The 22,481-nt window shown below is 39.3% G+C and overlaps 2 protein-coding genes across 7 annotated transcripts in view; one reads left to right on the top strand and one right to left on the bottom strand.

Moving 5' to 3' along the window:
- The window catches only part of LOC105490301 (LysM domain containing 2), a 44,510-nt gene extending 43,427 nt beyond the window's left edge, over positions 1-1,083 (top strand). For 2 of the 6 annotated variants that reach the window (XM_071066850.1, XM_071066851.1), the window contains exon 7: positions 445-488. The gene's annotated coding sequence lies outside the window, so the exon portion shown is untranslated. Of the gene's footprint in view, positions 1-444; positions 512-841 lie in introns of those variants that run through there. The other 4 variants (XM_071066847.1, XM_071066849.1, XM_071066846.1 and 1 more) reach the window with 4 other exon arrangements.
- Positions 1-21,331, bottom strand: part of LOC105490341 (secretogranin III) — a 37,529-nt gene extending 16,198 nt beyond the window's left edge. The window contains exons 1-10 of the mRNA XM_011755841.2: positions 20,948-21,331; positions 20,217-20,269; positions 19,663-19,708; positions 19,354-19,569; positions 14,301-14,443; positions 13,342-13,491; positions 10,353-10,530; positions 6,335-6,451; positions 2,926-3,009; positions 1,082-1,219 (exon numbers count right to left, since the gene is read on the bottom strand). Coding sequence (XP_011754143.2) covers positions 1,082-1,219; positions 2,926-3,009; positions 6,335-6,451; positions 10,353-10,530; positions 13,342-13,491; positions 14,301-14,443; positions 19,354-19,569; positions 19,663-19,708; positions 20,217-20,269; positions 20,948-21,029 — 1,207 coding nt within the window. The 5' untranslated portion in view covers positions 21,030-21,331. The remainder of the gene's footprint in view (positions 1-1,081; positions 1,220-2,925; positions 3,010-6,334; positions 6,452-10,352; positions 10,531-13,341; positions 13,492-14,300; positions 14,444-19,353; positions 19,570-19,662; positions 19,709-20,216; positions 20,270-20,947) is intronic.
- Between the last annotated feature and the right edge of the window lie 1,150 nt (positions 21,332-22,481).

The following is a 22,481-nucleotide window of genomic DNA, read 5'->3' on the forward strand; positions in this document are numbered from 1 at the left end:
ACCTGTAATCCCAGCACTTTGGGAGGGTGAGGCGGGGGGATCACTTGAGGTCAGGAGTTCAAGACCAATTTGATGAAACCCCATCTCCGAGGGCATAGTAGTGCGTGCCTGTAATCCCAGCTACTCGGGAGGCTGAGGCAGAAGAATCACTTGAACCCAGGAGGTGGAGGTTGCAGTGAGCTGAGATCGCGTCACTGCACTCTAGCCTGGGCAACAGAGGGAGACTTCATCGCAAAAAATAAAATAAAAAATCCTAAGAAGATGTAAATTGCATTATATATTTCATAGATATATTTATACTATTTAAGGAAATTTGATATATTGAATTTGTTATTTTTATCAAGTCCTTAAAAGTGTTTAAAGTTACAATCACTGGTTAAATCATTTTACAATTTTGCTTTGTTAAATTTAATTTTTCTTTTCTTTTTTTTTTTTTTGAGACAGGGCCTTGCTGTGTCACCTAGGCTGTAGTATAGAGGTGCAGCCTCCACGTCCTGAACTCAAGAGATCCTCCCACCTCAGCCTCCTGAGCAGCTAAAACTACAGGCATGCACCACCATACCTGGCTAATTTTTGCATTTTTTGTAGAAATGATGTTTTTCCATGTTGCCCAGCCTGGTCTCAAACCCTCAGCTCAAGCAATCCAAACTGCTGGGATTACAGGCATGAGGCACTGCGCCTGGTCAAATTCATAAATTTTGGTGATCTTTTTGAATAAGTAGCATGTGATTATTTAGAGGAGTATTCAGTAAATTTAAAAATATTGCTCAATAAATTCGTAAGATTATAAATTACACATTAAACAATGCACTAATAGTCATACATATTCCTTTCCAAACAGAAAAGTCCATTGAACACTAAAGACTCTCAAAAGATGAAATCAGTTTGCCATCCCAGGAGACTCAAGGCCATTAAAAAAGATTGCTATTCAAATAAAGATACCACATGCCAAGCCTGTTCTATACAGATTGTGTCAATTTCTCAGATGTGGTGGAGCTTGCTCTTTGGATCACCCTACCTTGTGTGGTGAAAGCTTTTGTTTCCCAATTTTATTGCTAACCTAGAGCTGTCAATCCCATACCTTTGGGTTCATCTGTCTTTCCTCCTGGGTTGGAGTTATCATCTTTTGTGGAGTCCTTCAAGGTTCCATATTCCTTTTCCATCTTAGCTGCTTCTTCCTTGGTACTGTCTGTTTCTTCATGACTCTTCTCTGATGGTGCTGTAATCAGATTGAGCATTGTTGTCATAGCCCTATTTCCTATCTATTAATTGGTTCCTAAAGTAGAAATCAACTTTATTGATGAGGTACAGTTTGAGGTCAGATCATATTTTGAGTTGAATGGGATCTTAGTGCTTATCTAATCCAATCCTCTAACCCCATATCACAGAAGAGGAAATTGAAGCCCAGAAAGGGGAGAGATATGTCTAAAGTCATCCCATGAGTTGACTTCAGACATATCGCCCCCACCCCACTCCAGCTTTCTGAATTCTGATTTGGTAATTTTTCCTTTCTGCCACACCATGCCATTAGAAGGCATATATTCTTTGTCTTACTTTAATCAGTGTAGGTGATCAAACCAGGATATGTCAGGTTCTGAAGTATATTAGGTGGGTCTTGATTCCAAATGATAATAACTCTATAGCTGCCCAATCTCTCCTTGACATTGCATTTTTGAAGGACAGTCTGTTATTCAGAGTCACACCTAAGTATCTGGGGCTATGGCAGGACTTCTCACCTTCTGCTCCTTTCTTCACACTCCTTTACCCCTAGGAACCCTAAATTCGAAGAAGAGACTTGAACTCTTACTGTCAAAAGAGAATAACTCTTGCTCCCTTCTCACTTTAAAATAACCATATTTCCATGTAGTAATCTTTTGTTGAATTAAAAATCATAAAACTTAAAGTAGGTAACCATTTGGAAACAATTGTAATGCATTTCTGTAGCCAATAAAATATTTGGAACCTCAAGCAGTCTAACAGTAAACTTTTAAAATAAAGTGTTTTTTTATTGTAGAAAAATAAGAAGAAAAGAAAGAAATCAGTTATTGTCTGATATCAAACATCCGCTAGTGTGCTGCGGTATATACAGAGATGCATATTTTTTTTCACAGTTGTGGTACAATTTTGTTCTTTGCTTGTGTCATTAACATTATTATGGAAGGATGTTTCCAGGTAATTAAAAACTGCTTGAAAACATATTTTAAAGGGCTGTATACAATGCCATCAAGAATATGTACATGATTTCTGTGATAGGGACAAAGAGTCAAAGTATAACAATTTGCAATTTTTGCTTGTCATTAATAGTTAAACAAATTTTAAAAAGAATCTGCCATTTGCAAACTTTTCTGTTTTTGTTCCACCCTCCTCTTTGAAAGGAGGCTTCTTTCCATAGCTCAGTTCCCTGGGGTTTGATGGGCAGAGTAGGGTGATGGGTGGAGGTTTGGAACTGATGAAATCAAGAACGGGGGTAAAGCGCACTACCTAGGGGCACAGACCATCCCAGGGGAGAGAGAAGACCTGGGAGGCGAGAGCAGGAGGTGGGGCAGTGGAGAGTGGACAGATGACCAGGGACAGTAGTCTGGAGAAGTGCTTATCTAGTGAGAGAAGATACCTAAAGGAGAATTTTAGGACGGATTGCTCAGTTTTGTGATGTAGCCTTTTCCTTTCCACCTAAGATTCCTAGCCACCTCCAAGAATCTTCAGTAAAGATCTACATTATTTTTCAATGTTTTTTGAGGTCAGATTTATGTGCTGTGATTGGCCACAAAATAACCAAGGTCACATCTCATTAATCCTATGGCTGCATTTCAGATTTTAACACTTTTCAAAATCTGTAATTTTTTATTAATGTTTATTAAAGTTCATTATTTACTACTCAAAATGGTTATTATTCTAAAGGCTAGAAAAATAGTTAAATAATCGTACCTGGGAAAAGCTTGCTTATATTGTCAGTAGCATTTTTTTCTAGCTTGTTTTTGGTCTGAAGAGCAATCATTTCGTCTAAGTTTTCTGGAGGGAGGAAGGAAAGAAATATAATTTTATTCCCTGAGAGATGACATCAAATTTTTACTAAAAATGTTTACATTGCACCAGAAATATCACAATAGTAACTCCAAAATATTAACACCGCTGGTAAGGTGTTTTGACCTGGATTTTATTTCTGAGAATCATAGACTCTCAGGATGGAAAGACATATAATTTGAAATCCTCAAGTTCAGCCTCCTACTCAGCTAATTGCAGAAGTCACTTCTACATCTCTGTAGCCACTGCTAGAACACTTCCAGGATTGGGAATTAGAGTGGATACTTGGAGTTTGACTTACTCAACACCTTGTGGTAACTGCACCTTGAATTTTCTCTGGGGAACCTACCCCTGTCTCACTCTCAGAACATTTGACTCCACTGGTGCTAGAATAACCCTAGAATGACTAAACAGGGTCTTCCATGACCTGGGCTATAATTCAAGGAGGAGCCCAGGACCCTATCCAGGTCAGTGAGACTCAATGGTAGGACCACTGGTAGAAAGAGGCTCTCTTTCCACTGGGATTGATGTGCTGTGAGGAGGTGAGATTGGGACTGTCCCAGCCATCTTGTTCCCACAGGGAGCAATCTGTCTGGAATAAATGAAGACACAAAAAGTCAGAGCTGTGAGATGAGATAAGGTCAGTTCCTCACACTGTTGGTGGAATTCACAAACCCAAAGCCAGGCTACCCCGTCACTCCATAGACTTTTCCAGCTATATGCAGCAATAAATTCCTTTTTTGCTTAAGCCAAACAGTTGGATTTCTGTCTTTCAGGGCTTTCACTAATTCATGAGGAAGAAAGTTCTACTGTCAGGTAATCTTAGGGATCATTTCCCTACTTATATTAAGCTGCACTCTGTATCCTTGTCTTTGTTCTAATTCTGCTCTTTGGAGTAGTATCATATTAAGTGTTGCTAGACAGGAGTCTAGACTGTGACTTCCTCAAGGTAGACGATGAATTAGAAACCACACTTTTTGTACTTAGCTATTCAACCAGCCACATAGCTATCTCACTACACTATTTTAGGACGAACCTTTTCCACCATTCACAAACAAGCAAGTCTTTGCAATTAGTTTGTAAGGATCTTATTATTACTTTGTATATTTTCTCCCCAAGTAAACTCCTCTTGCCCTACCCCTATTTTAAGAAGATAATTAATATATTCTAATGTGTAATGCATTGCTTTCTTCTTGGAAATAGTTGCCATACCTGGCAACATTTGTAATCATGATACACTGTTGAGGCCAGAATAGAAGGGCAGATCACTGCTTGTCACTAGCTCGGATGGGAGGAGAGGAGGTTGGTCAATCGTCTTCTACCCATGCTGCCCTGAGCCCCTGGGGATATAAGGGTGGCTCTCCACAGCAGCAGAAGTCAAAAGCCAATGTGCTTATACAGAAAAATTCTTAAAGACATAACTCAAGCTCTAATTGTAAAAGTCACACACACACACAATACATATATGTATATAAACATGTACATATATATTAGTATGTATGTAATACATATATATTTATAAACAATATTTACTTTGCATATGTAAGGAGCGATATAATTATTTAAAAACACAAACATTTAGAATAAAATTTAAATAGTCTATCATAAAAATAAATAAGTAATTTACTTTAGATAGTCTTCTCTTGTGGAGTATCTAGCCTATTTTCACTGCTTTGCTCCTACATGCCAATGTTGTCCAACAGAACTTTCCGCAATGATGACTGTATTCATTTCTGCACTGTTCAATACAGTAGCTACTAGCTACATGTGGCAACTGGGCACTTGAAGTGGGCCTAGTGCAACTGAGAAACTAGATTTTAAATTCTGTTTCAGTTACTCTTAATTTAAATAGGAACTTGTGGTTAGTGGTTACCATATTGGGCAGCACAGTTATAAGTGACAGTGGGAATATCCGCCTTGCACATAAGCCTTTGAGGCATTTCTGATTTATTTCCATAGGATAATTGACTAAGTGTGGAATTTCTGACTCACAGGGTATTGATATGAAACAGTTGTTGATATGAAAACAATGTCTTTGATCTACTGTTAAAAAAATAAAGTAGGCCCCAAAGCACTATGTGTAATATGAGCTTATTTTTTGTTGTATAAGAGAAAGAAATGATATAGGTACACACACACACACACACACACACACACACACACAGAATAACATTTGGAAGAATATAAACCAAGATGTTACCAGAGTGTTGATGTTGTGAGTGATTTTCACTTTCTTTTTAGTACTTTTTGCATTGAATGACTTTTGAAAATAAACATGCTCTTTCACAGTCAAGGAAAAAACCAGTAAAACTACTTTCATTTAGAAAAAAAATGAGGTTCATCCAGAGTAATTCTGGATAACCCTATCTGATATAGTTTTGATATTTGTTCCCCCCACACTAATGTTGAAATACAGTCCCCAATGTCGGAGGTGGGCCCTGGTGGGAGGTGATTGGTTCATGGGGGCAATTTCTCACGAATGGCACCATCTTCTTGGTGCTGTCCTCGGATAGTGAGTGAATTCTCATGAGATCTGATTGTTTAAAAGTGTGTGGCACCTCCCCTACCCTTGCCTTTGCTTTCACGCTGTGACATGCCTGCTCCCACTTTACCTTCTGCCATGAGTAGTTGCTTCACTGAGCAGATGCTGGTATCATGCTTTCTGTACAGCCTGAAGAACCGTGAGCCAATTAAACCTCTTTTCTTTCCTTTTTATTTTATTTATTTCCTATTTATTTATTTGAGACAGGGTCTTTCTCTGTGGCCCAGGCTGGAGTGCAGTGGCGCTATCTTGACTCACTGCAACCTCAGCCTCCTGGGCCCAAAGCGATTCTCACGCTTCAGCCTCCTGAGTAGCTGGAACTACAGGGGTGCACCACCACACACAGCTAATTTCTGTATTTTTTGTAGAGATGGCATTTCACCATGTTGGCCAAGCTGGTCTCGAACTCTTGGCCTCAGGTGATGAGCCTGCCTCAGCCTCCCAAAGTGCTGGGATTACAGGCGTGAGCCACCGTGCCTGGTGGAGTCAAATTTTTATAAAATTGTCTCCATAAGATTATATAGAAAATGCTAATGAGACAATTAATAAATGTGAAATATTTGTACTCAAGCTGGTTCTATAAAGATAAAAAGTTGAAAGCTGGTTAATTTTATTTGCATATATTATCAAACTGGTCGATTCTTGCTACCCAGGTGATCTGGCAAGCTTTGGCATAAATTATCAAATTAATGAGGTCATTATTGCCAAGTCCCTAATTTACTTTGAACAGTGAAAACCACCACAGTAGAAACAAACCACATAGGATCTCACCAAGGTAGGAAACACCTTCTTCTGGAGATATTGTTCCATATTTCACCATCATCTTCACAAAGTCAATCAATGTTTTCATGATAGTAATCAGTGTTTCTTTCTCTTTTGCTTCTTTTTCTATATGAAAGAACAAAATAACTTAAAACTAGTGGGGGATAGCTTCCTCTTTCAATGTCAATTTATAAAGTACAGCATGTTTTTGTTTGTTTGTTTGGGTCTTTTTTTTTTTCTTTTCTTTTCTTTTTTTTTTTGTTTTTTGTTTTGTTTTGTTTTGTTTTGTTTGTTTTTTTTTTTTGAGACGGAGTCTCGCTCTGTCGCCCAGGCTGGAGTGCAGTGGCGCGATCTCGGCTCACTGCAAGCTCCGCCTCCTGGGTTTAAGCCATTCTCCTGCCTCAGCCTCCTGAGTAGCTGGGACTACAGGCGCCCGCCACCGCGCCCGGCTAATTTTTTGTATTTTTAGTAGAGACGGGGTTTCACCGTGGTCTCGATCTCCTGACCTTGTGATCCGCCCGCCTCGGCCTCCCAAAGTGCTGGGATTACAGGCGTGAGCCACCGCGCCCGGCCTTTTTTTTTTTTTTTCAAAAGATGAGGTCTCAGTGTGTGGCCCAGGCTGGAATGCAGTGCTCTTTGCAGGTCTCATCATGGCTCACTACAGTCTCAGACTAAACTCCTGGATTTAAGAGATCCTTCCATGAAGTTGGAACTATAGGTAAACACCACCACACTCAGCACTAATTACAGTATTTTACTGAAATATTTTTTTCTATATTTATAGATAAAACCATATATATTTAACTTACAAAAAAAATCTAAGCTTGATTGGAAATATAGGGTAAGATAGATACAGCTATACTGAACTTTTTCCAGAAATAGGCAATTATAACTTCTCCAAAAGAGTTTAATTTCATTTAAAATACTTTGCTGATAGAGTAGATGATAAAGACACAGTTTTCAACCCGAGATAACATGAACTCAAAAGGAAGGGTAGAAGACTGGCAAGCCAACAACTTTTCTCTACTCAGGTGGTAAGTCTTTGAGGGCAAGAACAATCTTTATTCATTAAGGAAGCTTAATTTTCTTAATCGAAAATAAGAACATATATAGTTTTAGTTTATAAATGCAAAATTGATTTTTGAACAAGATGTTACTTTTTAATCTTTGTTTCATTTGAAAGAATATATGCATATAGTAAAAATATTTCAACTGCTCAAAAGTAAATAAAAATGGAAAGTAATATTCTCTTCCTCATCATCCCCTCTAACTCTCTTTAAGTAACTATTACTAGCAGTTTCTTGGGAACCTTTTTTCTTTTTCTTTTTTTTTTTTTTTAGCTGGAGTCTCACTTTGTCACCCAGGCTGGAGTGCAGTGGCACCATCTTGGCTCACTGCAACCTCCGCCTCCTGGGTTCAGGAGATTCTCCTACCTCAGCCTCCCGAGTAGCTGGGGTTATAGGCATGTGCCATCATGCCTGGCTAATTTTTGTAGAGATGGGGTTTCACCATGTTGGCCAGGATGGTCTCAATCTCCCGACCTCAGGCGATCTGCCTGCCACGGACTCCCAAATTGTGGGGATTACAGGCATGAGCCACTGGGCCCGGCCTCTTGGGAACCCTTTGTATTTGACATTCTGTTCTGCATCTTGATGGAACAAAATGGATAATGATGCCATAATAGCTGAGAAAAAAATATTAATTCTAAAATCAGAAAAAACATCAGTTTCCATTTTTGAAGAAAAGAAAAACTAAGATGCTAGAGGGGAGCCCATTTTCCCTATTCTTTGAGCTTCCACTGAAAGATTTTCTCTAAATACTCCTAGCCTTTCCCCCTTCCTCTGCATCCTCCCCCACAGATATGGTTGGTAAGCAACAGCCATTAGCCTATGTTTCTCAACTGGTGGGGATTTGGAATCTTTCTTTTTTTCCACTTGCCTGGAACAGTGCAAGGCAAGAACCTGAGAAATGAGCCCATTCTGCAGACCCAAACCATCCCTGAGACTGGCTGTTGATCTAGACGGAGGAGTAGGGAGCAAACAAGGCCACAGTTGGCTCTCACATGAAGCTACATTCTGCAGCCCCGTGTTTATCAGCAACAGAGATGATATTTTGGTTTCCTGCCTGCTTTATTCATTCTTAATTTGTTGAGACCCTGGGCAAGAAAGACAGATGCTAGCAAAGAACTCAGTATAAATATTTAAATTAAAATTATGGGAAAATAAAGGCAATAAGAAATGAGGTGAGGAAAATGGAAAGATAAAAACAAATAAGGAACATTTTATACAGTAGCATTTTAAAAAATGCCATCAAAGTCATGGGTTGGGAGGGAGGAAAAATGGGAGAAGAGGCAGGGGAAGAGATCTTGGAAAAGAACTGATAAATAGTAACTTCGGCTATCACATTATTTGCTCAAGGGCACATCCATAGAAGTATTTGGCATCACGCTGGTGCTCTTCACTGATGAGAAGTGACTCACCAGGATGACAGAGGTTCTGAGTTGGGCATCTGCCAACCAGTGGGGCAAGATGGCTCAGAATGGACCCTCAAGATGTACAAGCCCTGCAGAGCCAGCAGAGTAGCCAGTGCCATCTGGCCAATGTCTGGAATTGAAGCACAAAGGATGTTCTCCAGAAACGAAAGCTTATTTTAAGGTCACTTCTTGGGAGAAATAGATTACAGTTATAGAAGTCTTTATATAAATGTTCAATCTGGGGCTGAATCCTTGAACAGGGAAAGGAAAAGCCATGAAGGCAGTCCAGAGCATCTGTTTGAACAATAACAACAGAAACATTGCACATTATTATCCTCCTTGCAGATTAACCAAAATAAACATGGACTGAATCCTCAGTTAACTCAGTGCACCTAGGAGCAAAGAGATCAGCATGAATGACTTTGCTTTAAAAAACAAAAACAAAAACAAATGATTTCCCAAGTGTGTTTTAGGCTCCTGGATTTCTTCAGTCTAATGTTCTCCATTTTAACTCTGAAGTGAAAATGTTCATAAAGGCTGAAGCTGAAACTGTTCATAAAGAAGTCTTGAATAATCTTTTGAATTAGGTTTCATACACTGTTTCCATTAAGGAAAGTGAGTAAAGCCTTTGAAAGAAAGATATGTTGCAAATGGCAGGATTTCCTTCCTACTTTCGTGTTTGTGTATGTGACAACATGTATGCTACTAAAAAAAAGTCAGGCAAAGAAAGACAAATACTGTAGGATCTCACTTATATGTAGAATCTCAAATAGTCAAACTCATAGAAGAAGAGAGTAGAATGGTAGTTGCCAAGGGCTAAGGGAAGGGAAAAATGGGGAGGTGTTGGGGTCAAAGGGTACGAAGTTTCAGTTATGCAAGATGAATACATTCTGGAGAATGTACAGCATGGTGGTGATAGTTAACAGTATTGTACTGTGTACTTGAAATTAGCTAAGAGGGTAGGTCTTAAGTGTTCTCATCACACACACAAAAAGAATAAAAGAAAAAAAAGAAAAAAATGTTAACTGTGAGGTGATAGATACACTAGTTAGATTCATTGTGATAATCATTTCACAATGTATAAATGCACCAAAACATCAAATTGTACACCTTAAATATATACGATGTTTGTTTGCCAGTTATACCTCAATCAAGCTGAGAAAAAAAGAGTTGCAATAAGAGTTGAGGTTGAACTGGGTAAGGGCAGGGACACTGCCTGGTTCATATCCATCTTGGTGCTAGGTCTTTTCCAGTACCTTGTACATAACACGTGTCCAGTATTTGTTTGCTGAACAAATAAATGAACCTTCTGTTAACAAGAAGATTAAATTATCCAGAAACATCACCTTTCCTGATTATCCTTTCCTAAATATTTTCATAACTGGTATGCTCCTTTGGAAAAAAGAAATTGATGTGAACCGTTTTCCCCAAGCCCACAGTGTATGTCATTGAAGATTATATTTGGAAACTGAAAACAGGAAGAAAAAAACCCACCCACACATTTCCTGGAATTCCTCTTTCTGTTCCACATAATCACAACTACACAGTGGTTACCTGAATCAATACTTTTCAGTAATGCATAGAAATTTGGGAAATACTGGAGTTCCTCAAAGTTGTCTTCACTGTAGGTTTTGGTTCTCCTTTCCAAGCCATTTGTCAAGGTTAAGGTGTTAGATACTGTTTCATCGTTTTCTCCCTTAGTAAGACCATCTTGAATTGCTGCCATTGGAGTCTCCAGTGGGGAAAAATCAATAAAAAATAAACATTTTGTTAGAACTAGTGAAACTCCAGCTTGATTCCTTCCTTTGTGATGCCCTTAAATGTGAAGAGAAAGAATTCCACCACCTTTGCAAGCTCCTGCAGGTTCGAACCCATTTCTAGACATGTGTGCTCTTGTCATTTGAAAAGGTCATTGAAGCTTAGGGAAAGGAGCTCTACCTCAAGGGAAATCCCCTGAAGAACCTGGCTCCTGCTCAGGGGAAAAAGGGGAATTTCTGGGCTCCTTCTCTGACCATGTTTACCTCCATAAATTCTCATGAGTCTCTCCTCGAAAAATTGCCTTTTAATGAAGAGGGAAACTTTGAGTTCACAGAATCCACCAAGAGGGCTGGTGTCAGGATACAGGAAAGCCTGTTAGAATGTCTATCCCTAGCAGGGCAGTCATACTTGGGAATTTCTGAGTAAAATTTAAGTGCTGTCTGGATGAGTGTACAAAATCCTTTCTCTCACATCTGATATTTGTTCCATGGCTCCCATCTTAGTAAATGATTCATTCTCTGTTCAGTGAACTAGATAGAAATTTAAGAGCCTTTCTTGCCTCTTCTTCCTTTTCCCCATCCAATCAATCAGTAGCCTTGTTGGCCCCGCTTTCAAAATTTATCCCAAATTTGCACGTTTCTCTCTCCACTATGCCACTCTAGTCCAAGCAGCCTTCGTTTCTCACCTGCTAGCTGCAACACCACCCTCCCCAAATCTGTGCCCAACACTGCGTTTCCACATTGTAGCCAGAGTTATCTTTTTAACAGTCTGATCATGTAACTCCTTTGCTTAAAATTCTTCAGGGGACCAGAAAATTCTCATGGTTCTTACAATAAAGACCAGAGTCCATCCATGGCTCATAAGGCACTGCATGGTCTGGCCCGGGTCCACCTTCCCAGTCTCTTCTTTTTTTGCTCTTTCTTTCTGTGCCAGCAACACTGTGCTTGTTTCAGTTGCTTGGATACTCCACACATCCTTCTCTGTGTGCTGCCTCTCATGTTCACAAGTTAACTCCTATTTGACCTTCGGTTCTCAGTTCAAGTTACTTCCTTAGGGAAGCATTACCTGAGCCTAAGTCCAGGTCAGGCTCCTTTTTTGAGGTCTCACAGAACCATGTTTCTTTCCTCAGAGCACTTAATGCAATTGTAATGAAAATACATGATGATTTAAACACGATCTACCTCTTCCACTAGACTTTGAGCTTCATGATTAAGGGATTATGTCTTTTTAAATGGGCATGGTATTTCCAGTGCTTGGTACAGAGTTGGTATTCAATAAATATTTGTTGAAAGAATATTTCATTTGTATTTAATTTGCATTGATGCATTCAGGTAACATGAGTACACAGGTCAAGCATGTGAACATTTTAGAGATGGGTGAATAGGATTATGTAATGGGAGTGAAGAATTATGGAAATAGCTATGTTAGTTGTTAGTTTTAGCTCAGACTGGTAAGCCTGGGTGAAAGTCATAAGGGTTTTTTTTTTTTTGATAAATCTAGAACTTTTTTTTTTTTTTTTTGAGTGGGTGAATCTTCAAAAGCTGCTTTAAAAGATGGCAGCTGTTGAGGATTGGAAGTAAGGAGAGCAGAGGAAAGTTTTTAGGCTACCCAGTAAAAAAAAAAAAAAAAAAAAAATCCAGACCCAATTTCTATTTTCTAGCCTCTCTAGAACAGAATTATCAGCCTCTATAGTCTTTGTATTTGAGATAAGATGTTGGAGGAGATGAGGAGCCATGGGTGTGGGTTCTTTACAGAAGAAAATCAAAGGACAGATGAGGAATTTGATATCCCCCTATAGTCAGTTTCATCTAAAGTTTTACAGAGAATTCAAGGTGGGGAGAAAGATCTCAGCAGCTTGGTTGGTGCCAAGGAAAAAATGAAGAGGCAAGGAGTCCAATAAAGGGAAGGAAGGATGAAATTAGCCTGGGTAAATAGGCATCTAAACCAATGAAAAGGGGAAGGAGCAGGTGGAAGAGCACTGCCAAGAACAGAGAGGCAGCATTAGGCAGCTGGCTCTGGGGAACACAAAAGCTGGTGGAGCAGACGATCTAGTCAACCCACTTCTTTGTGGGGGGACTGGGCACAGATGATGACATCTGCTGTGAACAGATGTTGGATATCAAAGGAACTGTGAGATGTTTGGTTGCAGTTCACTGGGACTGTACATATAGTTGTTATTATGTGATATTGTTACTTCACATATTATTATGTATTATTTTACTGTGGGGTATAAGATGTAATCTTTACCAAATAATAGACTATAACATAATCTTTACATTATTTTCAAAGTGGAGATCATTTATATTTTTAACTTTTTGGTATTTTATGCATATACATATTTTAAAATTAATTAATTAATTAATTTTTTGAGACAGGGTCTCACTCTGTCACCCAGACTGGTATGTAGTGGTGCCATCATAGTTCACTGCAACCTCAAACACCTGGCCTCAGGCGATCTTCCTCTCTCAGCCTCCTGAGTAGCTCAGACCATAAGCTTGTGCCACCACACCCAGCTAATTATTTTTATTTGTAGAGATGGGGGTCTCACTATGTTGCCAGGACTAGTCTTGAACTCCTGGTCTCAACTCCCGCCTCACCCTCCCAAAGTGCTGGGATTATAGGTTTGAGCCAACATGACTGACCTGACTATAAATGGGCTAAAAATGCCACATACCTCAAATCTTCCTTGGTATCAAGTAAGGCACTAATTATTATACAGATAGAAGTACACACACACACACACACACACATCCATCCATGCAGATACGTATACACTCATACATACCACTTTCTCTGGTATTTTTCCAGCCTGATTCTCAGTCCTGCTAGTTGGCTTATTGAGATCCTCCTCATAATTATTGGCTTCCTTTGAGATTAATTTTTGTAAAACCTCCGCTACTTCATCTTCCAGTGTATGTGCTTGGCTTTCTGTGATCTGTCATAAAAAGGCAAAACATATATAACTGCTATATTCCCAGTCCTGTGATTTAAAAAAAAATGCGGACTAAACTGTAGTCAAACATCTATTTTTTAAAGAGGACTCTTTTGAACCATCTTTCAGACAGCCCTCACTTATGCCTGCACCACATACTAGCTGTTATAGGGATTGCTCAGCACTCCTGGAAGAAGTATATTTGGGCCCACCATGCAAGCTGTTAGTCCTATCTCTTGAAACCCGTGGACCACATATTTTGAGAAACACCCGGAGCATTGCTCCGCCACAGCTTTAGGTCACAGTCAGATAACCTTTGACATCCCACAGCATTAGCATCTTAATAAAGCCTGCCAGGGCCACGTCAGGGCAGAGGAGCCAAGCTGAGGTGGATTCAAATGAGATCACCTGGAGTTTCTAAAATATAGATCACATGCCTTTGCTCCTGTTATTTCTTTTTTGTCACATACATGTCTTTTACCTCTGCTGGTCATATCCTAACCATCCCTCTAAGCTTCCTTCATGCGCCTCTCCTCTGAAGCCTTTCCTTACTCCAGTTGGAATAAGCTATTCTCTGGCTCTTATGGTTTTTAAGCAGCTGGCATTTGGGGCATGTGTCTAGTTCTACTTGCCTAGTTCTTCTGATGGATGATAAACTCCCAGAAAAAAAGAATAGTGCTTTACTTTTTCTTAAAACCTATGGGTCCTAGTAAAAGGAAGACACACTTGGCTACTTGAGACAAGTGACTTGGCTTCTTGGCATACTCTAAACTGCACTAGGAATTTGGTTTATTTCCATGCACATGACTTACAAGGCCAAGATTCAGTAGTTTAGAAACAATCTTGTCAAACACTGCTCTGTCATTTTCTTCATAAATCCTGGTAGCGATTTTATGGACAATGTCTTCAGCAGTTAAAGGAGTCCCGTCTAGTTGATGAAGACCATCTGGATCATCTAGACAGAACGACCACAACTTCACACCATAGTGATCATAGATCTGTTTCATGCATCATATTATACTTATAATCTGTACTTCACTTTTGTACACTCAGATATGTTTGAGATGTATTTATGGTGGTTCTTGGTCCACGGAAACCCTTAGTTTGAAATAAAATTGATCTTCATGTTAAAAACTTAGTATGATAATGGACATTCTGGAACTTTCTTAGGTGACTATAAGAGGAAGGAAGAGCTAAAGGCAACACAAAAGCCCTCTCCATTTGTTGTTATCACAAACAATACAAACCATATTATACCTTTTATTAACATAGTATGCCATATTTATATAGCATGTCATATTATTCAATGTACCCTTCTATATATTGTATGATTTGATATTTCAGTTCCATACAGGGAATAGATTGTTTGGTAATATCCCCACATGTACTACCTTTGCAGGCAAATTCCTGGGATAGGGGCAGGGACCTCTACCTCACACCCAGAATCAGAGAGTGTGTACTGAAGATTTTATGACTCACCTAAAATAAATATTTACTTCTAACTGAACCTGTATCAGAGTGTCTTTATGTAAAAAAGGCAGCTTAAGGTAACAAGACTCATTCTTAGAGAACAGGGAACTTACTTTATGTGCCTGGAATTTAAACTTTTGAAATGTGGCAACAGATCTGCACAAAGCAATATGTAAATCTTTGCAGAGAAGCATGCTAATATGTACCCTTGGCTTTCCTAGAAATACATTTGGCAATACGACTTCAGACCAAAGTAAGGGCCCATCCTGAGGGAAAGGGCTAGTGGCAATGAAGCATTGTAGCACATCCATGGAGATCTTCCAGGAATCAATTATTAGTCATCTCCAATCTATACCACATTGAATGGATCAAATTTACAAGACTCTTAATTCTCCCTGTTTCCTCCGGGAAGACTGGAAAGATCAGAATTTAGCCCCAGTGATATCTCTGGTTAGCTATATCCTTGGATCACTGTAAAGGAGTCTAATAAGGTATCTATTTCATGGGATTGTTGTGAAGATCAGATGAAATAAAATGTAAAAGTACCTTTTAGATTGAAAAGTACTTGAGGTCAATGCAAAAGTAATCGCGGGTTTTGCCATTACTTTTAATGGCATTACTTTTTAATGCAAAAACCGCGATTACTTTTGCACCAACTTAATATATGAAAGCTAAAGTATTATTGTTATTATGCACGATATATTTGTATTTTGAAATAAAGGAACTGCAATTATCTTCTAGAGAAAATGGAAATTGAATCTCTGGCCAGATTCTGCCCAGACAATCCTCATCACACTCACTCAAAGAAAGAAGAACCTAGTATTTCTCTTCTGATTCTGCTCTTTTCTTCCATGGGTTTTGGAGATTTGGACAGGGAATATCTCCTTTGGCTTTTCTTTCAGACTCTATGAAAATAGAGGTATATGCTGCCTCAGGCAGAATATCTTCTTCTTGTTTGGAAAGAAGCTTAGGAAAATGAGTAGGAGTAAGTATACATGGAGGACTGGAAGTTCTCTGTCAGTACAAAATTGCCGAGCTGTTGGCCAGCGCATGAGCCATGAGCCCTTCGAGCTGAGTACCAGACAGACAAAAAAGCAGAAAAGCCCCTAAGAAAAACAAAACAAACAAACAACAAACATAAAATCAGTTCTCCTCCTGGCTGACTGAAAATTTGGTTCATCATCTATTTTTCAGAAGCAGAGACTCACTATTATGTGTCTGATTTTTCCATTTGTGGGTTGCAAGTCAGGCTCTCGGGAATACACAGAGCAGAAACTGCCCCAGTCTATGCAGAGGTGGAAGAATTTATTTCCCTTCCCACTTATCCCTCAGGATCCGTAAAAGGAGGAATATTGGTTGCCTGCTAAACCTGGAAAATAACTGAGATGACTGTTTTTCAGTTCATTTACTTCACAACAGGGAGGCTGTTAGTAACCCACTGAAGAGACTTTGCTCTGCTACACCGCTGTACTCTCTTGAGCCAGGAACTTAAGTCTCCCCTAGCAGCGCTTTGCTGGATGGGGTAAACAGTGGAACGTGTGACCATTGCTCCTCACCTTTCCCTGATTTCCTTCACTCTTCTAAAATGGATAGTATGACCCAGAATGGCTTCCCTCCTGCTCATGAAGGGGTATTTCACCCTCCATGTATAGACTCCCAGAAGGGAGCCAAACATGGGTTTAACACATAACTTTTGTTAAGTAGCCACAACATTCTAAGTGAATGTCAAAGGGTCATGTCCCAAGTCATCATCTGCCCAGTTATGTTTTGAATCCCTAGCATCTAACATAGCACTTGACATTCATTTGTTCAATATATTTTAATTGAAGCCTTACTATGTGTCAGACACTGGAAATAGAGTGATGTAAAAGTTAGGCATGCTCCCTGACTACACAGGGTTTATTGTCTAGCTCATAGTCCAATACGTAGCAATTGCTCAATAAATATTTGAATGCATACAGGAGGCCCAAAGCACTGCTTTATAAGAGAAATTTGGAGAGATCCTAAATTGTGCATACTATAGAAAACAGTGAAAAGGAGAATTGATGGGTCCTGTAGCACAAACCTGTTTGGAAGCTTCCCAAAGGCATGAGTAGGTATGGGAACACATCTGGCAGAAGTTAGCTTCCTTTACCTTCCCCTCTGGGATGAAGTCTACATGCATCTGAGGCTGTATTCAACTTGGTGGCCAAAACCCCCTGGTTTCAGGATTTCCAGAGCACAAGGGGAGACCAGAAGCTTACTCACAAATCATTGTCTCCAAGAACCCTGGCCGGTCTTTTCTGTGATCTCGAGTGGAGTTAATACCTCCTACAGTAAACCTGAAGTCATTAGGACTAGCACTTGGTAGTTCCAAACATATTTGGGATGGTAATAAAATGTTGAACAGTTAAAAAATTAGTTGCTCAAGTTAGTAGTCAGATCAAAAACAGATCTATGTCTCTGCCTGCATGTACAACCAGTTTGACCAATCCAGCCAACTCAATATTAGATTATTCTATTAAATCAAATGATCACTTCGGTTGCAGTGGTTGAATCTGATTTGTCTGCAGTTATAATCAGTGTCTATTTGTAGTCCCAATATTTTAGGTAAAAAAGTTGAATTCAAGATTTTAAAAAGTAAATTTCCCTAAGTAGCATGGCATACGATATATGTCAAAATATATACCCATTGCCTCCATTCCACTTCATAGGTACACAAGACACTTTGGAATACTCCTAGGTCATTATGTCCTATGAAAGTCCACTATTTAATTGTCATATAAAAGTCATATATTTAATCGTCAGTTGTTTTCTGTCAGAGATAATCAGCATAAATCTCCTGTAGCCATGGAACAGAATAAGGACAGGGAAGAAACCTGTACTTACTCCTAAGCACTGGTTCTCAAAATGAAAAACATACTTTCCTCCTTAATGCCTAGGTATGGCAGTTCATTTATTCCCTCATCTGTTATTTCATTTGTTCATTCATTCTTTCATAAATTTATTCAATAAATTCATGGGCTTCCAGGCACTGGGGTTACAATGTCTCTATTCTTATGAAGTTTTCAGTTTAGTTTTGGAGAAAGGCATTAATCATAGATAGTCACACTTATGAAGGTAAGATTACAAACTTTATGAAGTGCCATGAAGGGCAAGGACAAGGTTTCTATCAGGTTATGTGTGCTGGATGAACCTAGAAATGTAGTCAGGAAGCAGTCCATGCAGGACTATGCAAGCTTCATTAAGGACTTTGGTTTTCCTGTTTTGTTTGTTTGCTTGAGATGGAGTCTGGCTCCGTCGCCCGGGCTGGAGTGCAGTGGCGTGGTCTTGGCTCACTGCGGCCTTTGTCTCCTGGGTTCAAGTGATTCTCCTGCCTCAGCCTCCCAAGGAGCTGGGACTACAGGTACCCACCACCACTCCCAGCTAATTTTTGTATTTTTAGTAGAGACGGGGTTTCACCATGTTGGCCAGGTTGGTCTTGAACTCCTGACTTCAAGTCAGGAAACTATCACATTGGCTGCCAAATGAAGAATGAGTTGGGGAGAGGCAGGGTGGTTGCTGGGAGAACTGTAGATTTTGCAATAGTTTACATGAGACATAATTGGAGCTTGGACAAGGATTGGAGTTTGCACAAGTATAGAGAAAAACAATTGAGAGATGCATAAGACACAAAATTAGTAAGTTTTGGCAGATTAGAATTTGAAAGGTGACGGAAAAGATAAGTAGTTTGATCCTAGATTTCTGTCTTTAAAAAACTGAATCGATAGTAGTGTCTTTCCTAAAGAAACAGTACTCTAAGAGAGCTAGGTTGTGAGGTGGACACAGATTATGAATTTAATCATGGGCATGCTAAATTTGAGGTGCTTCTGAGACTGCCAAGGGAAACTGTCAAATAGGTAAACATAAATAAGTGTATAGCTAAGAGAAGCCTGGCCTAGTGATACAGGGTATCAGGATATAGATGTAATTGAAGCCATGTAAAGGTTAGGATGACCTACAGAGAAAGGATATGACTAGGAGAAAACATTGAAAAGGAAATAGAGGATATTTCACATTTTGGGGTAGGGTGGGAGGGTACTTTATTGATCTAATTATTTGAAAATTATGATATTTTGTGTGTACTAATTTTTAAAGTAAATTTGAATGTTCAAATGAATTTAATAACATAAAATGTAAATACTAGATTAAAAATGTTTTCAGAGCATCGCTAAAGGAATTTTTAAAGGGAAAATAAAATTTGGCACTCTGTGGAGCTGGGGCTTTACACATTATTGTAAATAGATGCTTTATCTCAATTTTTGACTTGACTAATAAAGGATTATGAATGTTAAAAGATATTTTTAAAATATTGGACTTTCTCTTAACCCACTATAGGGAACTCCACGTTAACAAAAATTCTTTTTTCTCATTTACCTTGAAATTTATGATCCAATCCACTCTTAGTAGAATCATAATCATCTATCAGTTTTCGATTCTTGGTTGAATCAACATCTTCCACATTCAACTTATTATCAAGTGGGGTGCTTCTTATAGATTGTCTTTCTTTCTCCATTTTTTCCTTTTCTGTTATTGCCTTTAGCAGGTTCAAGTTATCAACAAAAGAATAGTTGCTCTGACCTGGCTTGTTTTCTGGAAGAAAAGCCCCAAACCAACACAGCCATTTTAGTTCAGATTCTCATAGCCTACATTATTTAAATTAACATCAACATGATTTCTTTTTACCTAGAGGATATGTTTTTTTAATCTTGTCTGCTTCTGCTTCAGCAATCTGTGAACAAACAGGAGATAGACCTGGTTTAAAATCATTGCTCCACCACTTACCAAGTATGAGAGCCAAATGATTTACTCTCCATGGGATTTAATTTTCTTGTTTATAAAATGTGGATAATTCCTATTTCAGTGCACTGTTATAATTATTAAATGAGATAAAATTAAGGGCAGATGCTCAGTAAGTGTTAATTCCTTTCTCCTATAATATTGGTGAAAGAGAAATCTCTGGTAAATTAGGCAATCTTACAACAGAGTGGATGTGATACTGAGCTTACTGGGTTATTATATAGCTACTCTATGTATTCAATATACAGAACTCAATATAAATAACTGCTAGGGCACAGAATTTACCAAAACTAGATTTCCCATCCTAATTGCTGTCAATTAACTATTAAGTTCCTGGTGTTTGTAAATTCAAAATGACCAAAATGTCACAGCATAATTACATTAAATAATAATAACTAAATCAAAATGAAATAGCATTCATAATGTTACTTTTGACCTACCTGTTCATTCAAAGGTCTTTCTGCACTTAATTCTCTATTATGTAGAGATTTGTCTAGAATAAACACACGTGAATATAAATTTAATTGTGCATTGAAAGACAAAATATGCCTCTTATTAAATAAAATCTTTATAAAAAGGAAAAACAAACATTAGGAGAAATAATTTTTGGATGACTATGAAACAAATACTAACAAAGATTATCAAGATTATACAATAACAGTAATTATCAATATTGCCTTGTTTATTATCTTGGTGTATCTCCTGAGCTGACAGAATCACACTTTTTTTTTCTGATCAGAAATTTAACATATAGTTCTAACACTAGGGTTACCAGCTCTTCTCAACTAGAGAGAGCATAATTTGGATTGGTATTATTGGCACACTAAAAGCTCTTTCATCATATACTGCCTATATAATGAATAGACTATCTGAGAAAGGTTGTAAGGCAACTAGGAAAAAATCCGAGCCACTTTAGGTGAAAAAGATTCCCTTCCCTTTTCAAAATAAGATCTTTAAAAACAATCCATATTACTGCTCTATCATTTTAAAACTGAAGAAAAAAAATCTGTCTTCTGTCTCTAAATTCGAACTGATTTCTCTGTCCGTATTCATGTATATGATTTGATCAGAAAACGAGGCAGGGTGATTTACAGCTCATGTTATTATACCAAACTTTACCTTTTGGTGGCGAAATAAAAGGAAGGTAGGAAGAAGAAAAGTGCTCGCATACCTTGGCTGCCTCCAGGTTTGGGGAAAGCTTGAATCGGGAGCGCTAACACCAGAATCCAAGTGCCGGTCCCGAGGAACCCCATTCTTCCACGCTCGGCTTGGGTCACAGCCCGGCGCTGGGCTCCTGGAGCTGTAGCTTTTGTTATGAATGAAAAGGAGGAGTAAAAACAGGAAGAGCCAGGAGGGCGGGTGTGGGGCGGGAGAGGGGCCGGGACTGGGCGGCCGCGGGATCTCTGACACTCGGGGGTCAATGGATTAGCAGGGTTGGGGCACGCGGGAGTCACGTCTCCAGGTGGAGGGGAGCGCTGTCCGCCCCGTGGGTGCTGAAGTTCCTGTGACGCGGAGACGGCCGCGCCAGGGCGTAGCTTTACTCTCGCTCCCTCCTGGAGAGGAAGTGAGGGAGGAAGCGCATGCTCCATGAACGCCAGAGGCGGGAGGGGATGGCGTCAGTGACTCCAACGCTACTCCAATCCCCCGGGAATGGAACAAAGGAGGAGCGACCGGCCAGCTGGCATATTTTCTGTGCTGCAGTCCTAGGGTGCTCCTGGGCTCAGGGTCAGCTGGCTTGCCCTAAGCGTGACAGAATTGTCCTAACCTCCCAAGTAAACGTTACCTCAAGGGCCAAATGCCTTCTTTGCGTGTACACCTGTCAAGGAGATTTAGATAACCTTGTGCGAGGAGTTCTGCTTTGCGATTCTTCTTTCGGGATATCTGTTCCAGAATCCCTTCGTTCCATTCACCTCGTGTACCCAAAAGGTAGATATAATTCTAATCTCTTTAGAAAAGTCCTGCCTTTTGTGGTCTGTGTTGACGTATCAAGCATCCCTCAGCTCTACCGAGTCTTTTGAATTGGGAAATTCAAGGAGCAGTCTTCCAAATAGTCAGATTGCTGCAACACACTCTCACTCTCTGATGCTGAAACACAACAACAACAAAAACAATTTTTTGCCTATTCCCCTAAGAATGAATGTCTCCATCAGTCCTGAGTAGATGAGCAGCAATGGCAAATTCTCCTTTCCCCACCAAGTGGAACCTCCCCCACTTTACACACACACCACAAAACTAAATTAGAAAAAAAGAAGCTGCATTTCTGTAAAATCTTGCCCAGAATTTAATTATGCCCAAAGACCTGGCTGTTTCAGGGGTCCTTCAAGAGAGCGGATAGTCATGAAAAGCATTTTTCTTCTTTACTAAGTTAGGGAGGTGCTTCCTATGTTCTAAGAATACTCCCAGAAGCCTAAGGTTATTGCATACAAGGAACTATCAAAAGACTTTAAATAATGAAAACAAGCAACATTAATGTGAGCAGGGTGCTGAGTAAGCTCTTTAGTCTGATTTTTAAACAGAACTTGGACCTTTTCCTCTGGACTGCGGCATGCTGGGAACCAGTCTGAATAATGACCAAAGAGAAGGATTCAGCACAATCAGGCCTTTGATTTCTGCACCCTCCTTTTCAAGGAGGAAGTTATTCAAGTACCTAAAAACAAACAAACAACCAAGCTGACAAACAAATCTCCCTCGCTCTGGAGGTTTTT

Source organism: Macaca nemestrina, chromosome 7 (genome assembly GCF_043159975.1).
Source record: "Macaca nemestrina isolate mMacNem1 chromosome 7, mMacNem.hap1, whole genome shotgun sequence".
Classification (NCBI taxonomy): Eukaryota; Metazoa; Chordata; class Mammalia; order Primates; family Cercopithecidae; genus Macaca; species Macaca nemestrina.